Source organism: Balearica regulorum, chromosome 2 (genome assembly GCF_011004875.1).
Source record: "Balearica regulorum gibbericeps isolate bBalReg1 chromosome 2, bBalReg1.pri, whole genome shotgun sequence".
Lineage (NCBI taxonomy): Eukaryota > Metazoa > Chordata > Aves > Gruiformes > Gruidae > Balearica > Balearica regulorum.
In genome coordinates, this window is record NC_046185.1 from 67844123 (window position 1) to 67868020 (window position 23898).

The 23898-nt window shown below is 41.8% G+C and overlaps 1 protein-coding gene across 1 annotated transcript in view; it reads right to left on the reverse strand.

Annotated features, from left to right (window-relative positions):
- Positions 1-23898, reverse strand: part of CTNNAL1 (catenin alpha like 1) — a 63407-nt gene that overhangs the window by 22351 nt on the left and 17158 nt on the right. Inside the window, exons 2-7 of the mRNA XM_075744639.1 lie at positions 21744-21933; positions 14292-14479; positions 7446-7565; positions 3363-3452; positions 2885-3055; positions 1647-1847 (exon numbers count right to left, since the gene is read on the reverse strand). Of these exons, the coding sequence (XP_075600754.1) occupies positions 1647-1847; positions 2885-3055; positions 3363-3452; positions 7446-7565; positions 14292-14479; positions 21744-21933 (960 nt within the window). The remainder of the gene's footprint in view (positions 1-1646; positions 1848-2884; positions 3056-3362; positions 3453-7445; positions 7566-14291; positions 14480-21743; positions 21934-23898) is intronic.

Below are 23898 nucleotides of genomic sequence, written 5' to 3' on the forward strand. Positions count from 1 at the left end.
AAATCCCACTGAAGCCAATATGATCATTTTTTCAGGTATTCTTCTCTGTTCTAAGTCTTAAAGCCACCTGTCCCTCAAATTTAATGCTTTCCTTTAAATAATTTGTGTAAAAGTGTAACATCACAAAATCACTTTTAACACAAAGAGCATAATGTTTTACACTCACTAGAGTGTCCTTTTTATTTCTTTTACTTAATTCATGTGCACATTTTTGCTTCTATGTGCAACTTTTAAAAAAAACAAACAAACAACAACAAACTCCAAACAAGCAAACCCAAAACACCACAAGTGAAGGAATTGTTTAGCCAAAATAAGGTTAGGGGAAAGCCTAAAACAGGACAGTAGCTTGCAACCTTATAAGCTTGAACATACACAGGAAGGATTTCAGAAACATTTAAAATTCAATCAACAGCATTAGATTATCTGTTGTGGTCCAGCTAGTTTTCATTAACCCACAATAACACAAATGAACAGATCAGTGATGTCAGTCTAATTTAGACTTAACCTAGGTTACAAGACACTTCTGTTTTACCATATACTCTTCACTGAAGACTCACAGTTACTTGACTTGCTAAAAGGAAGTATGGTGAGTGGAAAGGGAAATAACTGGGCACTCTAAGAGCTCTACATATCTACATATCCCCCAGTACTAAGCTCTCATTTCTATCCCTTGAAATATAGCATGTAAATTATCTAGAGGTGATCAGTTTCCACCTGTAACAGAGCTTAGAAATACCCAAGTGTACTGGTTTTGGCTGGGGGAGAATTAGTCTTCTTCATAGTATCTGGTACGGTGCTGTTTTGGATTTGTGATAAAAACAGTGTTGATAATACAGGGATGTGTTAGCTATTGCTGAGCAGTGCCTACACAGCTGCCTTGCAGGGCTAAACACCAACACCAAGCTAACCACAGATTTAGTTTCTTAGAGTTGTGGGATTTTGTGCAATTAATATTCTATGTGTGTCCTCTTCTAATAACAACAGTCTGTATTATCAAGAAGATTTATATGCTCTTCAAACTGTATCATCTTCAAGGAACAAGATAAGACAAATGACAGTGGGAAGCTTAATGTGCTACTTCTCTAAAAAGGAAAAACTACTATCATTTAAATCTTGTAAAAAGGACAAATAAAAATTCCCTGTAAGTCTTAGTGTCTCTTTCCTCTCTCTCCTCTCTCCACAAGGTTTAAAAAAACCCAGTCAGTTTTTTTAGAATATTTCCATTTTCAATAATTTAAGTGTTTCCAATATTCTGTTGAAAACAAACAGAAACTGTGGCCACTGCCATGGGATCAAGACAATTGAAGTCTCTGAACTACTCAATCAAAAGACCTGTTTAAGACTCTGCAATGACACTTCCACTCGCCTTCTTGTTTCTACTTACAGCTTCATTAAAATTAGGTTAATGCCACTAGTAGCCTAATTTAGCTATCAAAGAATCAAAGAATGAAGCAATACCACTGGGGCAGGGAGAGGACAGAACATACTGAACCTGCAGAAGCACAGAACAAACTCTGGCTTCCTTGATCAGCTCCCACTGTGAGGAACATACACAGTTCTCTATTCCTACAGCAGAAGAAACACTGCATTAAAAATTTCTTTCCAAAGTAGAGGTGAAAAGATTTACTTTGCTAAAAAGCTCTTACAGCTTGCATCCACACTGAAACCAGCTGCTCTAGTTCCATTTTAGCCTGTTTAGACAGCTCCAAAATGTGTTCTCTGTGCTCATGACTGGTATAGGCAGAGTCTGTGAAGTCCTCCGTATGTTCCAGGATAACTTCCAGCATTGTGGAAAGGTTCTCTTTTGAGAGAAAATAAAGATTCTCACGAAGACCCTCCACTTTATTCTGAAAAAGAAGCATAGCAGTTCCTTGAGAATTTATGTGGTTATACAGTTGTGATGTAAATGCGGAAAGCAAATGCATAATTTTAGATTTTATTTTTTTCCTCAGTGCTTTTTTTTATTATTCACTTATTTTCAAAGTAATCTGACAATTTGCTTGTATCCAGACCTCCAGTTTAGTGTTTGGGATTTTTTTTTTTTAATGCAATAATAGTATCAGCAAATTACTGGCCACTTAGCAGAAGGAACAGCAAATACATTACTGTTCTACTGCATCAATAAAAAGTTTTTAAATTCAGTAAGTTTCGGAAATTAATTGTTTACTCAAATTTTGTTTGATGTTTCCACATGCATATAATCTATTTGGAGTATTTTTCTAAAAATTTACATGTAGCAAATCAAATACTTTGAGGCACTTCACAAAAATTTCAACCAACTTCTAAAGCGGAGGGAATAAATAAATAAATGAAAATAATAAAATCAAAGTGACATATTCCAAAGAAATAAGACATGTTTTTTCATCAACTGTTCTTAACTGATTATGAAATTTAGAAAAGCCTTTATCAGGAAAAATATACTGACCTAAAAGACAACAATTTCATTTCATAACATTTCCTTTGAATGACAGTTTGCTCTTTTGAATGTTTGGAAGAATATTTTTGTGCGCAGTTTTAAAAATACTACCAATTACAAAGCAAGAATTGTACAACAACAACAATTTTAATGAAATTCAGATCGGTATGCCGATACTTAAGTTTATTCAACGTTCAAGGCATCACCTCGACAGAACATTAGACTGCTGAATGCATTCTGACTCAGGAGGAGATGGCAAGTATCAGAAGGTGTATTTTGGCAACAACAATGAAATTATAATCACCTCTTGTCAGATTCTCTAGCATTTTGGGACAGTTATTTAAGTTAACACTGCTGAAGAGATGCAGCTCCACCATTTGGAATTTAAAAAAAGTATTTTTTTATTCAAAATTCTAGTTTTGCGGTAATTTATTAGGCTGTAGAAAACAGCACTATTTCTACTCTTACCTTGAATTCCTTGATGCCAGAATATATGCTGATGGGGGCTATTTCGTTTTCTCCGTTTGGTCTGGAGTCAGTTACAATTTCTATTACCTGTTCCAAAGCTAATCTCATCCGATGAAAAACTCCATCTTTGTTTATACGAGCAGATTCACAGTCTGGATGCCTCAGACAAGTCTTTAAAAAAAGCAAAGTAGGTATTATGAAAGAGTACACAGGCAGTATAGCAAAATGAATGCTTTCAGGTAAGGCAAGTCTAAAGAATGTGTTAGAATACAATAAACTCTTTTTGTTAAACTGCTATTGTGTTAAGCAGAATTCATACTGTTACTCAGAATGTAAAGATTTTCCTCTACTCATTTTTTATTCTTATACCCTTCTTTAGCATGAAATTTACAGGGGGGCTGAGAAAGAAGAGTCAGTGATCCTGCCAGATGCCACACTCGGTGATTTATCCAAGTTGTGTAAGGGTGCACATACTCACCTTTGAAGCAGTTAGGAGCATCATGGTGCACTTCTCAAGAACAGCCCTAGATGCTGCCATTCTAGCCTTTTTCTTCTCATCCTTCAAATCCTAAACACCAAAAGAAAAAAATGACCTGAATATTACACAGTATCTAAAATGTTAACTGCTCGTGAGACTGGGAAAAGGAAACTCTCTTGCAGATGGATGGGTTGTGAGAAAGCTTCTTTACGTCTGACAACTGCTATTTTCAGCCTAACTCATGATCTAGAACTTGCTTTTCAGACGGATTTTAATTTATGCATTTATTCTTGGCTCTGTTCAATTCAGATTTCAAAGAAGGAAGATCTCAGAGATACAGAGCGTGTTATGTAAACTGTCACTAATTTTGCTATCATTATCATATAGCATTATTCATAAAATAGGAAAATAAGGGGAAAAATACACCTGACTAAAAACAATTGTCTGAAATGGGGGGAGAGGGTAAGGCAGAGACAGAGAACACCAGATTTTCATTGTAGTGCTCTGAAGGAAATGTAAAACAAAGCTTTTGTCTACTTGAGTGTTATATTTACTACATACCGGTAATAAAGAAAGTTTTAACAGGCTAAAAAAGCAATTCCTTTGTAGAAAGGCATTGAGTACAGGAACTTTTCAAGAACTCTGCAGGGAGAAGGATACCCCTGCAAAACCAAACTATACCCCCAGAAAAGTTCATCAAAAGGGAAGAATTTAAGAGTTCAAATTGGGATGGGGGTGGGAGGGAGGGAAGAGGGGAAAGACATGAATCCCTCAGCACATAAGAGGGTCTAACAAGAGAAGAACTTAGAAAGCAACAACTAAGATCTTCTCAATACTTGCAAAGATAGCTGAGTGTGATCAGGCAACTGAATGGGACCAGCTGAAAAGGGAACAGTTTACAGGATAGAATTAATCCTAATTTACCCTAACTTAACAAAAATTAAAAAAAAAAGAATAAATCACAGTATCAGTCTGTTTTGACATTTTTATAAAAATCTGACTTAGCAACTACAGGAGAACTTTAAGATCAAAATCACCACATCATTAAAAAAAACAAACAGCAAACACCACAGCTCCTTTCTGAAATTCTGACATTACATTCTGACAAATCCGACCACACTCAAGAGTTTCTGCATACTTACCATAATTCTACTAAGGAACTAACAATGCCACATAGCAGCCTATACGCTGTGAAATGAACATAACAGGAAAGTCCTGGCACAATTTAAAGAGTACTAATGAAATACTTTCCAAAAGAGTCAAGAAGGCAAGGAGGGGAGAGCCAAAGACCACTTAACACTGAAAACAAAAGAGTTGAAAAGAATATCACTAGTGACGCACCCTTCTCTTACCAAGGAACAAATGCTATGAATATGTCAGGGAAAAATACAGATAGTTCATTTCCAAGCAGGTATTTCATGTAACTAGATGTAGCTTTTCCAGAACTGATTCTATGATACTGAGCATGTACTTAGCTCAGTGTTGGCTCAACATGAGCCATGCATGTTGGCTCAACATGAGCTGGCAGTGTGAGCCTGCAGCCCAGAAACCCAACCGTGTCCTGGGCTGCATCAAAAGAGGTGTGACCAGCAGGTCGAGGGAGGTGATCCTGCCCCTCTACTCTGCTCTGGTGAGACCCCACCTGGAGTACTGCGTCCAGCTCTGGGGGCCCCAGTGCAGGAGAGACATGGAGCTGTTGGAGAGAGTCCAGAGGAGGGCCACGAAGCTCAGAGGGCTGGAGCACCTCTCCTATGAGGACAGGCTGAGAGAGTTGGGGTTGTTCAGCCTGGAGAAAAGGCGGCTCTGGGGAGATCTAATTGCAGTTTACCAGTACCTGAAGGGGCCTACAGGAAAGCTGGAGAGGGACTTGTTATCAGGGAGTGTAGTGACAGGACAAGGGGTAATGGGTTTAAGCTAAACGAGGGTACATTTAGATGTTAGAAAGAAATTCTTTACTATGAGGGTGGTGAGGCGCTGGAACAGGTTGCCCAGAGAGGCTGTGGCTGCCCCCTCCCTGGAAGTGTTCAAGGCCAGGCTGGATGGGGCTTTGGGCAACGTGGTCTAGTGAAGGGTGTCCCTGCCCATGGCAGGGGGGTTGGATCTAGATGATCTTTAAGGTCCTTTCCAACCCAAACCACTCTATGACTAGCAGGCTCTGAACACATCAACAGTAAAAGGAATGTGGTATGGGGTTTTTTTAGGAAAGTTCTCCAATGTTTTACCTGAAGGATGCTCTGCCATATCATAAAAAACTACTTCTATATGCATGAAGTTGGCCAAAGGTCTATACAAATTGAACTCTGAATTTTCCTGGATATTAGGGACTCTATATCAGACCCTGGTTCAGTTCTGAATGGAAGATTTGACTGCCAAGGGGAAGCAACTAGAGCTCACAGCAGAAGTCTTAAGCCTCAGCAAACCTTTTATTTATATGGAAGTAGCAGCATGAATGAAAGGCTTCAAAAGAGGAGCTGCATGCAAGAAGTAAAAAAAAAATTACCCCAATATAAAAAGATTTTGACCTAAACCTAGAAAAATATTCCATAATAATAAAAATACCCAAACCAAAAACAAAACCCAAGCAAATGCTTTATCAGAATCTGAAGATTTCATGTTTGGAGTTTTCTAAAAGAATTACTCTGCTTTCAAATCCCTTTACTATTTGCAAACATCAAATGTTTCTGCAAGTAACAACAAATAAATTCTCTACCAGAGTATTAAGTCAGTGTGGTGGGTCGACCTTGGCTGGGGGCCAGGTGCCCACCAGAGCTGCTCACTCACTCCCCTCCTTCTCTAGACAGGGGAGAAAAGGTATAACTAAAAAAAAAAAACTTAGGGGTCAAGATAAGGACAGGGAGAGATCATTCACTAATTATCGTCACGAGCAAAACAGACCGAACTTAAGAGAGGGAATTCATCTTATTTATTACTAAGCAAAACAGAGTAGAGGAATCAGAAATAAAACCAAATCTTAAAACACCTCCCCCCACCCCTCCCATCTTCCCAGGCTCAACTTCACTCCCAGCTTCAACCTGGGAAGTTGAACTGACCGTAATCTGGGTTACGGTCAGTTCATCACGCGGTGTTTCTGCCGCTTCTTCATCCTCAGGGGGAGGACTCCTCTCATGGTTCCCCTGCTCCAGCGTGGGGTCCCTCTCATGGGAGACAGTCCTTCACAACCTTCTCCAACGTGAGTCTCCTCCATGGGGTGCAGACCTTCAGGAGCAAACTGCTCCAGCGTGGGTCCCCCACAGGGTCACAAGTCCTGTCAGCAAACCTGCTCTGGCGTGGGCTCCTCTCTCCACAGGTCCACAGGTCCTGCCAGGAGCTTGCTCCAGCGCGGGCTTCCCATGGGGCCACAGCCTCCTTCAGGTGTCTCCACCTGCTCTGACGTGGGGTCCTCCACGGGCTGCAGGTGGAATCTCTACACCCCCTCATCCCCCCTCCATGGGCTGCAGGGGGACAGCCTGCTTCACCATGGTCTTCACCACGGGCTGCAGGGGGATCTCTGCTCCGGTGCCTGGAGCACCTCCTCCCCCTCCTTCTGCACTGACCTTGGTGTCTGCAGATGTTCTTACATCTTCTCACTCCTCTCTCTGGCTGCAAAAAGCACGCTCTAACTGTTTTTTTTTCTCTTTCTTAACTATGTTATCACAGAGGCGCTGATTGGCTTGGCCTTGGCCAGCAGCGGGTCCATCTTGGAGCCGGCTGGCCTTGGCTCTATCAGACACAGGGGAAGCTTCTAGCAGCTTCTCACAGAAGCCACCCCTGTAGCCCCCCCCGCTACCAAAACCTTGCCACGCAAAACCAACACAGTCAGAAAAGTTAGAGCCAAAATACAGTGATTGGAGCCAAAAGACCTCTCAAATAGCCTGCACCCAGGCTTCTGGAAGATATGCAGATCAAACAAAGCAGTAATATTTCTCAGGCTGAGCTTTAAAATCAAAAGATGTCCTTTTGGAGGAGAAAAAGTTAGGTTTCAGAGATAGGACGCTAGTTAACCGTCTCAGAACCACCCAAATCTTCCAGTAAATCAGATGAAAATGATACCTTAAATGATACACAGCTTTTTATTATACTTACATTTTGCCGATCTCCAGTCAAATGGGCAAACTCTACCATTTCATTTCCAAACTGGCTGAATATTTGTACAAACTCCTGGAAACTACTGACTTTTTCTAGTTGTTCCATTGTTGCAAGAACCTGCAAGATAAGGGAAAACACTGAAGATTATTAAGATACTAAACAGAAAACATTATTACTAAACTAGGAATATTATTATTATTATTTGCAGACACTTCTAAATCACATTGTTTAAAATGTATATATTTTGTGACTATTTAAGCATTAATAACTCCATAGCTGGAAATCAAGTCTAAATTACTAGTCATGCTTCATTCAAAATGAGTCATTTGTTGTCAACTCTCAAAAACCATTTTCCTCACTCTTCCCAATATCAACAGTATTATAGGATTCAGTTTCTAGATTTAGGAAAAATGTTACTGTCATATTAAATTTAAAAACATAAGTACTTGAAATTGATCTACAGATTATATCCCTATGTTCTAACTCTCAGTTTCAAAGTTCAATTTCAGATGCATAACTTTCAAAGTGTAAAACCACAGTTGCACAAACAGGTGTTTTAATGACTGTGTGCATTAAAAAAAAAAAGCAACAGCATTCCTCAAAAGAAAACAAAAAAGTTAGAAATGAGTTAATACATGCTTTCCATAACAACACCTTACTCTAACTCTGAAGATTTTTATTATCTCTATATAAACCAAAGAACTAAATGAACGCAAGTTGTATCCAGCTCTTACTCAAGATACGTAAAAGCATGTGAAATCAGCATTTAAAAAAAAAAATCAGCAAAAATTATCATATAGCTTATAAATTACTGAAGCTACCCTGCTGAAGTCACTACAATATGGTTTACAACAAAGATTAACATTCGGGTTTTTCAGGTTAGAGGCACAGCTGCTAATCCCAACGTGATCTTTCAAATCCACAAAATGTCTTCAGAAGGGAAGACACTCAAAGCAGTTCTTTATTGTGTTTCAGACTGTAGAGAAGATACCACATGAAAATTTGACAAACTTGAAAGGGATAAATGTCAACTTATTTTTCCTTTCTTATGACAAAAGTATCTTCCCCCCAACTAAAAAAAGCACTCTACATACCTGATTATGACAAACTACCCCCTCCCAGCAACCCAGGTAAATCCTCTTGGAAGCACCCGTTCTTTTGTAATAGAGCAGCTCTTCAACCTCACAGTTACAATCTACATAAAGCAAATGTTGCACTAAATCCTGTGCTGTATCATGCAACACCAGACCACAGTATTGGTCTGAGTATCTTATGTTATGTAGCCAGTTCCACAAAGGCTGCAGGAACAGGAACTTTCGCAAATCAGGTGTTGATGCACGAGCAGGGCTGGGGTGCAAAGGACTTGGAAGGAAACAGCACAAAGATGAAGGTGCGAAAATAGCAGCTCCCACAGCACTGGGAAAGTGAGGATGAAAAAGAGTGAATGTGGGGTAAGGAGAAAACATACAAGTTAAGGTACAACTTTCTCTTCTAAGAATGGATAAAAAAAAATAAGAGTAATTATGCTCAATCATTGTTGGTTTAAGCAAGTACAGACCACGAGTATGGTCTTGGTTGCAAGCACCTCTGTTACAGTTACCCTAGAGCAAGTGTTTCTGTCATGACAAATCTCTTGTCAAATAAAAGTTTTGGTGAAAGCACATGCATTTTCATTATAGCTAACAATTCTAGATGTTCCAGGCAGAGCTGACATTCTAAGAAACTACATACAGGGAGAAACAGTATAGACAGGTCTAAATTTGTCTAAAGCTTATTCAAGAAGCTGCTAAAATGCAAAATATCTGTGACGCCTTCAAAATTTTTCATTTTAAAACTTTCTTCAACATGAAGCACACAGAGTAAAATGTACATTTTAAAATAGAAGGTTAAAATATGTATCAAAAAAGACTAAGTTCCTATTAATATCTCAACTAGAACTTAGTACTGCACAGCTACTGCTGCACTAGGAATGTCACCTTTCAGATGGCAATGACAGGCTGACATCACTTCAGGGCAAATCCATATTTTGAACCAATCCTCATAGTGCGGCAACACCCCCACTATCTGTCACTTCTCTATCCATTGTTCTGGCATTCCTAACCTGACTGATCGTAGAATCATAGAACGGTTTGGGTTGGAAGGAACCTCAAAGACCATCTAGTTCCAACCCCCCTGCCACGGTTCCAACCACCCCCCTCCACTAGACCAGGTTGCCCAAAGCCCCATCCAACGTGGCCTTGAACACTTCCAGGGAGGGGGCAGCCACAACCTCTCTGGGCAACCTGTTCCAGTGCCTCACCACCCTCATAGTAATAAATTTCTTCCTAACATCTAATCTAAATTGACCCTCCTTCAGCTTAAACCCATTACCCCTTGTCCTGTCACTATACTCCCTGATAACAAGTCACTTTCCAGCTTTCCTGTAGGCCCCTTCAGGTACTGGTAGGCCGCAATTAGATCTCCCTGGAGCCTTCTCTTCTCCAGGCTGAACAACCCCAACTCTCTCAGCCTGTCCTCATAGGAGAGGTGCTCCAGCCCTCTGATCAGCTTCGTGGCCCTCCTCTGGACTCTCTCCAACAGCTCCATGTCTCTCCTGCACTGGGGCCCCCAGAGCTGGACGCAGTACTCCAGGTGGGGTCTCACCAGAGCAGAGTAGAGGGGCAGGACCACCTCCCTCGACCTGCTGGTCACACCTCTCTTGATGCAGCCCAGGACACAGTTGGCTTTCTGGGCTGCAAGCACACACTGCCAGCTCATGTGGAGCTTCTCATCAATCAACACCCCCAAGTCCTTCTCCTCAGGGCTGCTTTCCATCCATTCCTCACCCAGCCTATAGCTGTGCTTGGGATTGCCCAGACCCATGTGCAAGACCTTGCACTTGGCTTTGCTGAACTTCATGCGGTTCACACGGGCCCACCTCTCCAGCCTGTCAAGGTCCCTCTGGATGGCATCCCTTCCCTCCAGCATGTCGACCACACCACACAGCTTGGTGTCGTCAGCAAACTTGCTGAGGGTGCACTCGATCCTGCTCTCCATGTCGCCGACAAAGACGTTGAACAGTGCCGGTCCCAGTACCGACCCCTGAGGAACGCCACTTGTCACTGTTCTCCACTTGGACATTGAGCCATTGACCACAACTCTTCGAGTGCAACCATCCAGCCAATTCCTTATCCATTGAGTGGTCCATCCATCCATCGAATCCATGTCTCTCCAATTTAGAGACAAGGATGTTGTGTGGGACAGTGTCAAATGCCTTGCACAAGTCCAGGTAGATGACGTCAGCTGCCCTTCCCTTATCCACCGATGCTGTAACCCCATCACAGAAGGCCACCAAGTTTCTCAGGCATGATTTGCCCTTAGTGAAGCCATGTTGGCTATCACCAATCACCTCCTTATCCTCCATGTGCCTGAGCATAGTCTCCAGGAGGATCTGCTCCATGACCTTGCCAGGCACAGAAGTGAGACTTACCAGCCTGTAGTTCCCTGGGTCTTCCTTCTTTCCCTTCTTAAAAATGGGGGTTATGTTCCCCCTCTTCCAGTCAGTGGGAACTTCACCAGACTGTCAGGACTTCTCTAGTATCATGGAGAGGGGCCTGGCCACTTCATCCACCAGTTCCCTCAGGACCTGTGGATGCATCTCATCAGGTCCCATGGACTTGTGCACCTTCAGGTTCCTTGGATATTCTCAAACCTGATCTTCTCCTACAGTGGGCGGTTCTGCATTCTCCCAGTCCCTGCCTTCTGTGACCTGGGCAGTGTGGCTCAAGCATTTGCCAGTGAAGACTGAGGCAAAGAAGTCATTGAGTACCTCAGCCTTCTCCATATCCTGGGTAACCAGGTCGCCCGTTTCATTCCGGAGGGGACCCACATTTTCCCTCGTCCTTCTTTTATCACTGACATACCTATAGAAGCTTTTGTTGTTGTCCTTGACATCCCTGGCCAGATTTACTTCTATCAGGGCTTTGGCGTTCCTCACCTGCTCCCTGGCTGCTCAGACAGTTTCTCTGTATTCTTCCCAGGCTACCTGCCCTTCCTTCCACCCTCTGTAGGCTTCCTTTTTTTGTTTGACTTTGCCTAGGAGCTCTTTGTTCATCCATGGGGGCCTCCTGGTGTTTTTGCTTGACTTCCTCTTTGTTGTGATGCATTGCTCCTGAGCCTGGAGGAGGCAACCCTTGAATATTAGTCAGCTGTCTTGGGACCCTCTTCCTTCCAGGACTTTGTCCCACAGTATTCTACCAAGCAGATCCTTGAAGAGGCTGAAGTCTGCTCTCCTGAAGTCCAGGGTAGTGAGCTTGCTGCGCGCCCTCCTCCCTGCCCTGAGGATCTTGAATTCCATCATTTCGTGGTCACTGCAGCCAAGGCTGCCCTTGAGCTTCACATCCCCTACCAGGCCCTCCTTGTTGGTGAGAACAAGGTCCAACATGGCACCTCTCCTCGTGGGCTCCTCTATCACTTGGAGGAAAAAGTTATCATCAGTACATTCCAGGAACTTCCTAGATTGCTTGTGCCCTGCTGTGTTGCCCCTCCAAGAGATGTTGGGGTGGCTGAAGTCCCTCAAGAGGGCCAGCACTTGTGAATGTGAGGCTGCTCCTATCTGCCTATAGAGGGCTTCATCCGCTTGGTCTCCCTGGTCAAGTGGCCTGTAGCAAACCCCCGCTATGATGTCCCTTGCCCCAGCGCTCCATGCTGCTTACTGATGACAGTAAGCAGAGCAAAACTTTAAGCTCACTGATGCAGTAACTAAGTCTGATGGACAGTGAAGCAAATTTTGTAAGGTAGGAAGGATGTGGGCAGGGACTTAAGAAATGCACACAATCTAAGAACACAGAGGGATAATGTATGGTGTGGAGGATGCAGAAGCATGAACAGGATCACTGGGATCATCAACCAGAGGTTGGGTTCTGAAACAGATCACCATTCCAGAAGATCTGAATCACTTCATCAGTCTATGACATTAGACATCCAACCACTAAGCTGTTTTTCTGTCCTTGGTTGACTTAGCTACTCTTGATTAATATGAGGAAGATGATGACAGTGAAAATTAAGGCATTCAGAAAGAGGCAGCAAACTGGCACTAAAAGTTTAACATTTGGTCTCAAAGATGAAAATGCAGCTGAGATCTTCTGGAACAGTGACCCACTCCAAAAAGCCAGCATCTTCTCCAGTTGGCAGTACTGATGATCCTGCTCCTACCTTTCCATCCTGTCTCTACACTGTCTCTGAGTATTTGTGTGCTCTTAAGTCCCTGCCCGCATCATCCCTCCACCACGGTATTTCTTACAGGAAGAACTGCTTTGGTATCCATCATACCAGTGTCTGACACACTTTTCAGGAGCGTACTCTATAAATATCAGGGTATGCCTGTATAAGACACCATCATTTGTTTAATTTGGTCCTAGAGGTGTGAATTGCTCTACTGGTACCATAAACAGAAGGCAACATTCTCACACACACATAGACTACGTGTAGAAAGGAGAATGCAATAAAACCCAAAAGACAACAAAGGCTAGGGTGACTAGGGCAATTAGAGTCAGACACACTTTCTCTAGAAAATGAAACTTCATTTTAAATACCTTCAAAATTATATTCTGCACCTATGCTTACTAATTCATATCACTGTATATATGACAATAGTTTCATATATATTTAAGACTATCATAAACCATGCTCTGCTGCTGCAAGCATAATATCCCTCCTTATCCCTTCATGATACAAGCACTTGCACAGTTGTTCTGTGGCCTAAATCTGTGTTAACTCCAGCCACTTCTGGAAAGGTAAATTAACTCAGATCACTGCACAGCTGCATACAAGGGCAGAAGAAAAGCCCAAGAAAGTCAGTAAAAGCTATTAAAAGCACTGTTCTGGTCTCCAGTGCAAGAAAAGACCAAAGCTGCAAGTAACTTCAGAAAGCTAGTATTGATAAAACTGCTGCCACCTTCACCAACCACTGGGAGAAAAGAGCACTAAGACAGCAAATGAGTGCTAAGTCTAAAGCCAGACTGAAGCAGGTATTGCTGTAGTTTTTGAAATCTGGACTCATCTAAGTGTCTTGAGTCTAGAAGCTGCACAACAGAGACCAACATGTCTGGAAAGCAAACTGGGACAAAAGAAGACAGATGGTATGAGGAGTCAAAAGAGGAAAGAGGGGCTCTGCTCTGGATTACAAGCTCAATGGAAAAACCCAGGCCCTATCAGGCTCTCATTTTTCAAATGTGAGGTTTTTCTATTTTTGTTTTAGCACATCAGGAGAGAGGAAAAAAAAGGAATATCCTACAGTCAAGACAGTGCAGTCCATGAAATAGATTACATTTGAGGTTAAGTGGGTCTTCATACATTATTTAAGTCAACTAAGTAGTTTCAAGCTAAGTTTCAAGACATAAGTTAAACTGCACAAAAAACCTTTTAATCTGTAAGCCTCACTTCACTAGCACACTTTTATCAGCGTTCCTTACAGCTTTTTGCATTAGACACATTTACAATGCTCTCCTTGTGATCCTGACAGTACAAACATCCAGTCCTTAAAAAGTAGAAGCTTTTATTGCCCATTTTACTGACAGATACACTTTCCACTTCACAGCAAACAAAGTTAAATGAGCAGTAACACGGCATCTTAAGCATACTAAGTCAACAGAACAATACAGATCACAAAGTGTAGAAAGTCACTGAAAATTGTTATTTTATTCCTCCTCACTTACAGCCATCCTGTTTCAGGTATCTGGTAGGTGAACATGTGTAAGACTTATTTTTACCTCTTTACTTTGCACTTCCCCTAGAGATACAATGAAAATAGCACCACTCTTTTGCATTGACTCCAGGTATCAGTTAAACAAAACAAAAAAATACCTTGTTTCTGGAAGTTATAATTTGCTTAATAACAATTCTGTCTGCTAACACCAGCACCTTTGTGACAGAAGAAAGCAACAGCCTTGCTGCTTTTACCACACCCGTTTTGTCTGTAAAGATTGTTATGTGGCTATCAGATTCTGGATGATCCAAGCGTGCCACGTCTGTGAGCTGTGCAATTGTTTCACCTGGATGGGAAAAAAAATAAATAATTAACATTTCATACTTACAGAAAAGATGCTGGGCCATTAAACATTCTTAACTTTTACCTTTGAGGGATAAACCAACAATTTCAGAGCTACCTACAACTCTTCATTTCACTTCACTTCCTTCTACTGACTGTTGGTGGCACCCTCTCCATATTTAAATTTGGACTATTCTCCAGTACTGCCTCATTCTTCCATCTGTAACATATATTAATTTTCTTACAGTAGTCTACTGATATTTGAGGTGGAAGGGGGTGGAGCTGGGGAACACAGGGGGAGAAAACATTCATAGGAGACATTTTTCCAATTTTAATAGCAAAAGTCAAATCAGTGTTGACACTTGCAGCATCAATCCACTGAAGGAATGGGATGCAGCAAGTAAGGAAGAACTACAAATTCCCCTCCACTTTCCAAATTTCAGTTAGTATTCCCATAATTTATGGGTTTCCTACTCCTGTAGAAGTCTTCAGGCATGAGAAATAAAGAGAATCCAAACAGTAACTACTTTATAACTTTAAGGACTGAAGCATTATAGTGAGACTACTGCACCTGATGTTCAAAGGAGGACCATCAAACCATACATACATTGTCAGAGATAGAGAAAAAAAAAAAAGGCAAAGCAGCACTGATTTTCAGTTCATAAGCATCTTTTTATTCAACTAGCATTTAATATGATAATAGTTAAATAGGACTATTTGACCACTTTCATTTCCTATGTGGTTAAAAACTCTATAGTCCAATGCAGCCAATGGATCTCCTTGTCTGAGAAAAATCACAGGTCCCTATTCAATTAAATCTTCTGGAGTACCCTAGATAATAGTGCAACAGAAGAAATGCATAGAGCAGTTTCCTATTCCACAACCACAGAAGGACTGCTGGGAGACTGAACTCAGGCAAGCTCTGAGACATGCTTTTTGTTAGCATGCAAGACAAGATGATCAACCCACAACTAACGTGCAGATCATCCTCGAAGATAAAGTTTAGGACATTTGATCAAGTCCCCTATGACTCATCTTCAAAACCTCAACTAAGGTAATTCACCTAAGCAGACAAGATAGTCACTTCAAAAGCCTGATAAAGCCAGAGGTCCCATATGCAGAACCTGAGGGTGCATTATTACTCCAGAAATCCCACACGCAAGCACTATGGGACAAGGAAAGCCTGACAGGTCTTTCAAACCAGAGCTCCACACTTCATAATGTTTATGTGTAGATTTCTCTCCCCTGAGAAATCCTTTGACCTCCTAAGTTGCCTGAATCAGTCTTGCATTATGGCAAGGAACTTCCAGCACTTTTGCTAGGACCAGGCCAGGTCATAAAAGCAATGGTACAAATAACCAGAGGATCTCTCTATTATAAGTATGCAAATATGATAAACAGAGTACAACCTGAAATGGTGAGTTCCATGACTAAAGGCCTGAACATGAAGCAAGAAGAATTATAGAAGTATAGCTATTATCCAAACAGTGAGGGCAGCCAGACAGTGAAGTTGTAGGACAAGTCTCCAGTCAGGCGAGCAGATCATTTAACAGCAAAATAGATTGGCCATTGCCTTCTCCACAGTGAAATTCATTTCACTTCAGGCCAATCTCTGATTGGAACTGTTCAACTTTGTCAGCAAATAACCCCAATCTCTTCATTTGACCTCAAAATATATGTGACCACATAAAATGCTCTAAAAACACAGAAAACAACTAAAATACATTTAAAGTGCTTTTGGTAACCGAGGAAGGATGCACAACATCATTATCCCATTTCTTATGCTGTGGGATTCACCTTCTTGAAGATGAATTACCAAGTCATAGATGAAGCATCTAATCATAAAAAGGGTAACTGGAGAATGTAGAAAGAGCTGCAACATCTGCCTGCCAAAAGCTCCAGACAGCCCTGGAAACTTGAGACTGACAACAGAACAAAGGCTTCCTTCACTACCTGCAGATCTGCAAATACAGGAACAGGAGTGGCGCCCTGGGACTTAAGCTAGGAGGAACAAGACCTGGTAGGTCTGAGCTAGGGACTATTTAAGACAGCTGGGCACACACAAGTCCATGGGACACATCCAAAAGTTTCAAAGGAGCAGTTCAGTGTCACTGTAATTCTGCTACCATGTCTGAAATATTGTGACAGGTTTCCAGTGATAGAAAGGCAACTGTCACACCCATCTTCAAGAAGGGCAACAAGAAAAATTCAGGTAATTTATGGGCTAGTCTGCCTCATGTCAGTCTCCAGGAATATTATTAAAATCATCCTGGAAGCCACTACCACATGAAGCCGAAAAAGGCAAACTGAGAATAGCCAGCACAGACCTGCAAGGGTGAATAGTCTTTTATCAAAACGGATGCCTTTATGATAAGATGACACCACCTCTAGAAGGGGAAGTAATGGATGCTGTGTACCTCAACTTTGGGAAGGCCTCCAACATGATCTCCCATAGTGTCCTTATAAATAAATCACTAGACACAAACTGGATAAGTGAACAATAAGGTGGGTAGAAAATGGACCTGACTGTTGGGCTTAGAGACAGTCCAATGGGCCGTCAATTACCAGTGGCGTCCCTCAGGGACTGATACAAGGCATCAAACTGTTCCCTGGATGATGGGTTGACACTTTCAGCAAATGTGTGAACAGTACCAGACTGGGGGAGTGTCTGATACACTGGAGGACAGGGCTGGTAGACAGAGGGACAGGCCAGAAAGATGATCTGACAGGAAGTTTGTGAAGTCCAACAAAGGCAATCCTACCAAGTCACGCATCTGGGCTAGAATAACACCAGGCAGCAGTACAGGCTGGGGTCAGCTGTCTACAGAGAGCCTTTTCAGAGAAAGACATGGGGGTCCTGGTGGACAAAGAGTTGAACAGAGGTCAGCAATGATGGCCAGCTGCATGCTGGGTTGTTACAAGAAGTGTAACCAGCAGGCTGCAGAAACAGTTCTTCCCTTCTGGGTGGCACTTGTGAGACAGCATCTGGAGTACCACGTCCAGTTTGGGGCTCCTCAGTACAAAGGAAAGCATTGATGTAGTGGAGCATGTGACATGAGGGGAGAGGCTGAAGGAAGCGGGTTTGTTCCATCTCGAAGAAAAAGCCAATGGCAGAGTTTATTGCAGTATACAACTACCTACATAATGGGCAGGTAAAGAGAAAACAGAGACAGACTGATCCCAGAGGTACCTGGTGACAGGACAAAAAACAAAGGACAAGATATATGAAAATACTTTTGCCACAGTAAACGTGGTCAAACACTAAGAGGTGAACAAGAAGTTGCACAGTCTCTATTCTTGGCATTAAATGTCTCTTCCAATCTAAGTTATTCTGTGATTATATTTAACCATTTAAAATTGTAAGTTTTCAGCCTTCTTAATTTATAATCCTTCTCTGTACTAAAAGACAAGGCAAAAATAGGAGACTGCTATTTATTGCTTCTGTTTTACTTCATGTCTTCCTTTAGGGCTATGCACTCAACTGGCAGAGAATATGGAAATGTTATGACACTAACTCATTCTTGACATGTGTTTTCTCTTTTAAATTAACCAGTCTTTCCCAGTTTTGGAGGAAAAAAAAATCACAGATGGGCATCTAAAAACATGCTGCTTTGAGTTACATTTTACTACTATACTGTCACTGTAAACACTGACACAGTGCAAGACTAATGTTAGGCAAAATCTGCTACATGACCCTCTGCAGTGTTTTATGATTCTATTTTGAGTCAATCAAATTATAAAGTTTATTACAAGGAAATAGTCATAAGAAGTCTGAAACACTTCAGATCACTGATTATACCCTTCACAAGAGACAGATACAACATCTGCCATCCTTCAAAGCCTCTGCAGGGTATGGAATTGATTTAAAGACTCCCTACTTTTCTTAGCAACTGAGACGCTTAATGTTCTAAATCCTTTAGTGTTGAAATCTATATTCTATGCCAAACAACGCGTCCCTTTATTTTTTGAGGCACCATCTAATTTATCAGCTAAAAAGTATGAATAGCTCTATAACATCCTCTGTCCTAAACAGCAAGAGCTTTCTGCTGCCCATGCCATCAGAACATGGGATTTTTTATACAAGTCAATATTCTTGGCTATAATTGGCCAGGAGATTTTATTGGCTTGCTTGGGAACACCAAAGTTGTTCAAAATGGCACTTGAGGAACTGCATTCAAAGACTGAATTCATAGAACAGTTATCCCTAAGAATTTCTCTGCACAAAGGACTCTTATCTTGTTCAACATCTAACAGTCCACAGAGATAATATGGGCACAAAAAACTCCACCAAACAAAAAAACCAGCAGCAAATATGTTTGATATACTGAATTTCCCATGTAAGTCTTCAGTTAGATCTAAAATAGACAGCTCAAAGAGAGAATAACTGACCCATGCCAAGATAAATGTGAGGCTTGACAGGAAAGTAAACAGCCTATATCTTCACTCCTCTTGATTGAGGCGTATTACTGCATAACAGGAAATAAAACTTACAATGTAAAAAAGTAAAACCATTTGGTGAGAGAAAATACTGCAGACTATTTTTAGATTCTGAGCCACTCCTGGATATGCTGATAGGGAGAAAAAACACTTAGCCACATGTACTGGGTTTGTGTGGCAAAGTTTTGGTAGCAGAGGGGCTGCAGGGGTGGCTTCTGTGAGAAGCTGCCAGAAGCTTCCCTTATGTTCATCAGAGCCAATGCCAGCCAGCTCCAAGACGGACCCGCCGCTGGCCAAGGCCGAGCCCATCAGCAATGGTGGGATAACAGAGTTAGGGGCGGGGGGGTATGACTGTGCAATTGCAGCTGGAGAAAGGAGTGAGAGTATGTGAAACAACTCTGCAGACACCAAGGTCAGTGCAGAAGGAGGGGCAGGAGGTGCTCCAGGTGCCAGAGCAGACATTCCCCTGCAGCCCATGGAGAAGAACACGGAAGGCAGGCTGTCCCCCTGAAGCACATGGAGGACTAAGGTGGAGCAGATATCCACCTGCAGCCCATGGAGGACCCCACACTGGAGCAGGTATATGCACCCAAAGGAGGCTGTGACCCTATGGGAAGCCCACCCTGAAGCAAGCTCCTGGCAGGACCTGTGGAGAGAGGAGGCCATGCTGGAGCAGGTTTGCTGGCAGGACTTGTGACCCCGTGGGGGACCCACACTGTTTGCTCCTGAAGGTCTGCACCCTGTGGGAGAGACCCATGCTGGAGCAGTTCGTGAAGAACTGCAGCCTGTGGGAAGGACTCACATTGGAGAAGTTCGTGGAGGGCTGTCTCCCATGGGAGGCACCCCGTGCTGGCACAGGGAAGTGTGAGGAGTCCTCCCTCTGAGGAGGGAGGAGCAGCAGAGGCAATGTGTGATGAACTGACCACAACCCCCACTGCCCATCCCCCTGTGCCACTGCGGGGGAGGAGGTAGAGAAATCAAGAGTAAAGTCAAGCCCAGGAAGAAGGGAGGGGTGGGGGGAAGGTGTTTTAAGATTTGGTTTCATTTCTCATTACCCTACTCTGATTTGAGTGGTAATAAATTAAATTAGTTTCCCTAAGTCAAGTCTGTTTTGCCTGTCACAGTAATTGGTGAGTGATCTCCCTGTCCTTACCTCGACCCACGAGCCTTTCGTTGTACTTTCTCTCCTCTGCCCAGCTGAGGAGGGGAGTGATAGAGCAGCTCTGGTGGGCACCTGGCCTCCAGCCAGAGTCAACCCACCACTCCACAGCATAACTAGCAAGTCAATAAATAGAAATCCAGACTGCACTGCTCTTCTGGCAGCTGAGATTATCGACATAAACTTTGACAATTTTGGCTTGTCAGCATTTTACTTGGATCTCTGAAGAGAAAACACATGCTTCACATAACAAATGGAATGTTTTCAAATTAGGACATTTCTGTTTGCAGCCAAGTTTACTGGAGCGACCATGAATTTTCAGTCTGAAGTTTATCTAGAGTAGTCCTTCAAATCACAAAAACAATCATTCATCACCAGCATGCCTCTAGACATTGCAATTCATTGTGGAAGGATTTTCAGAAGATTTCTTACTATGCCCAATTTCTAAGCTTTTTTTTTTTTTAATATATAATCACAAAATAGTATGAACCGCATCCCCAAAATTTGAGGCCAGCACAGTGATTCAGCAAGAAAAACACTGGCTAGGACACCAAAAGGAAAGTTTCTCAGGCTTCTGAGGTTACTTAAAAGAAAAAACAGTTACCCACAAGTCCAGTGTTTATCTTAACAGATCAGTTTTAAGTACAGTAACCCACGTCTTGGAGTAGACTACTACTCCTTTCTGCAGTTATCAAAACATTAGTGTTGAAGGGTCATTTATTTGCCTCCAAATCTGGAAGCTCAAGATTGTCTCCCTGAAGCCACAGTACACACCTGTAGGTACTTCTACCTGCTCAAAGAGGAAAAGCTTCAAGAAGAATTTCCCATGATTCAAATGTACTTGAAAAAAACCCCAAAAAACCACCACTAACAACAAAAGGAACATCCTTCTAGATGTGATCTTCTTGAAAGCTACGCTGCAGATGAGAATATGCCTTTACTATGAACCACTGAAATATCACACAAGGTACAGTATTTCGTATCTGGGTAAGTAGTTTCTAGCATGACACTGACATTCTCTTATAGTATCAGAGAATGTAACCCACTATTTGCCTAGACAGAGGCTTCTGGGGCAAAGAGGAGGGTGGCAGCAGGCAACTCAGTTATCCATACTCCACATTCAATCCACACACAGAGCAAGTTTGCAACAAACATCGAATCCAGCAAAAAGACAAGTACAGTTTGATTTTCACTCTACTAGGGGAGTCATCAGATGACTGATGTGAGTTATCTTACTGAGTCTTGATGAAATTTGGGTTGATGCTGACCTTCATTCAGACATTCACATTTCCAACGCAGTGACCTCAATAGCATAACACTCAAATTACTTTAAATGCTCCACTGTTTTAGCTTGAGAGCAATAAACTCTAAAGTTGTATTCTCAACACTCTTTATCTGTAGTAACATCATAAACCAAAGAGCAGTCAGGTAATTCCTTGTGGCAAAAGATCCTATAAAACCCAAGCCAACACACAATTCCATTCCCTGTTCATAAGATGACAGTAATTTAAGTAAGCAACAAAATCAGGTAACAGATCAGGCCTTGAATGAACCAGCAGAAGAGGGTTAAGCAATTAAATAATGAAGTTCTTACATTATTCCTGACACTAAAAACAGTGTGCCAAAACGGCACAAGCACAACAGGTTACAAATTTCATGAGTAACTACATACCTGCTCTCCTTGCCTCGATGCAAGCAACGCTCATTTCCTCTTTCAATTCACGATTTTCGTTGGCTATAGCTTCACCTACTGTAACAAATCTTCCAACTGCCAGGTTAACTGCTTGGCCCACTCGCTGAATTGCTTGCAGAGTCTTGTCTGAACGCTTTGGTTTATCCTTATGATTAATAAGGGTAGTTATCTGTGAACAAGAAGAGTTAATTATTAGAACTGTTTGCAAGAAGACATTTTAACTTTAGTATTAAAGGCAAGTTTTGAACTGAACTCACTAATAGATTTTTACCATACTTCACTAATAAAATTTAATGTTGAGTCATGAGGTATCATTCAACTTCTCAGAGAATGAAAAAAAATAAAATTGGAGTATAATTAAGTTTGCTCATCTGCTGTGATCTCAGCTTATCTCACATCTCAAATGAATTGAGGGATTATTCTTTTTTCCTCCCATTTGCAGTATTAAAATACTCATGGTCTCTCTTAACAGGCTTTCACACTACAGGCACAGTAAAAGTTGGTTCAATAATAGACATATCAACACCATTTTGGGTTTGCCAGCACTGGAAATCTTACAAAGTTTTTGTGCTGCCAGTTAATTAAACACACTCATCAATTATGGTTTGGGAGCTTTGGCTAGTTTTACTGAAATAAGCCTTTTTAAATGTTTTAGTCAATTGATTAAGACAGGCTTTTAAGAACAAGCAGTAGCACAGTCTTTACGCACCTTTTAGAAATAATCTGAACTAATCCAGCCCTCCCCCCATTAAAATATCCACTGTAGTCATAACTTAAACATCCACAATTAGGTGTGTTTTCTAGAGTTTAGATAAAGTTTGCCATTTAGATGCAAGTTATCAGTAAAACAATTTGTGAGGACATTCTTAGTCTGAACTCCGTATCCTGTATCAGCTTTTCTGCCCTGTACTACATTGCACTATACATTCCTTCTTGGATCACACCAACCAGAGATCACCTTCCAATCCATGAAGGCTGCAGGAGACTAAAGATTTGCCCAGAACACCAAACACGAGGAAACAAAGAGATTCCTCTCCCACCTAAAGAGAAAGGTAATGCAGAAGTAGCTTCTTAACCAAGGCAAACAAACATGAGAACAGCATGCAATTCCACCATTCAGAATTAACTAATTGCAAACTGCATTACAAACAGTATAGGAGTTTTACATTTCTGGTATGATAATCATTTTCTAGCAAGGTGCAGGACAGAAGTCGAACTCTGTAGTTTTGAACATCCTAAACCAGTATAAAATCCATCATTGTTGCCAAAGATAGTCCTGCCTGTCCTTGCCTTCCTCTCTCATTTTTGCAATGAATTTATCTGATGTGAGTTAAACCTGAGTTGTGGAAAAGGTGACATTTGTTAGTTTAATTTCCCTCATAATCAGTTGCCCAGTCCAGTTCACTGCACAGCTGTATGAATACTTTTGGTGGCAAAAGGGAAAAGGTACAGACTGAAGAGAGAAGGACAGGGAAAAGTGTTGCTTTCAGCAGCAGTGTGGTTTAAAATGCCCACAGAACTGCGTTGTAAGCCACATCCCCTGGAGCTCAAAGATGTCTGCTGAGAGAATCTCAGAATTACATTAATTACTTAAGCATTTGAATACCTCAGCTGTATCAGCTTAATCACAGATGTCTTTGCCCATACCTCAAAAAAACATAAATCAACATTCACTCATACATTCTCCTACCAGTCAAGCCTATGGCAGGACAAGAGCACAGAAGCTGTACCTGTAATGCTCATGTCAGCTCCAAGGACAGAGCAGGAAGCAGCATAGGAACTGTTCTGCTTCATAATTTGATCAATGCCCAAGCTTACCCTTCAGATATCACTGAGTTATGTTTTGGGGTGGGGGGTGGGGGGAAATAGTGGCATTTTTTAACCCCTTACCGGGGCTGGTTTTATATGCCAGGAGCTGGTTTAGTCGAGTTTGCAGTATTAAACTTTTTGCAATGGAAAATGTCAATACTTCATAGAGCACTTTGCACCAAAAAGAAAAAAAAAAGCCAGAAAAAGCTAAGAACTATCCCAACAAACAGTGCTGCCCTGTCAAAGAACTGCTATGGGAACAGAAGAACGTTTTGTCCAAGTACAAAACATCACTACAGAAATGCATTGTCTTCCTGCTGCCTTC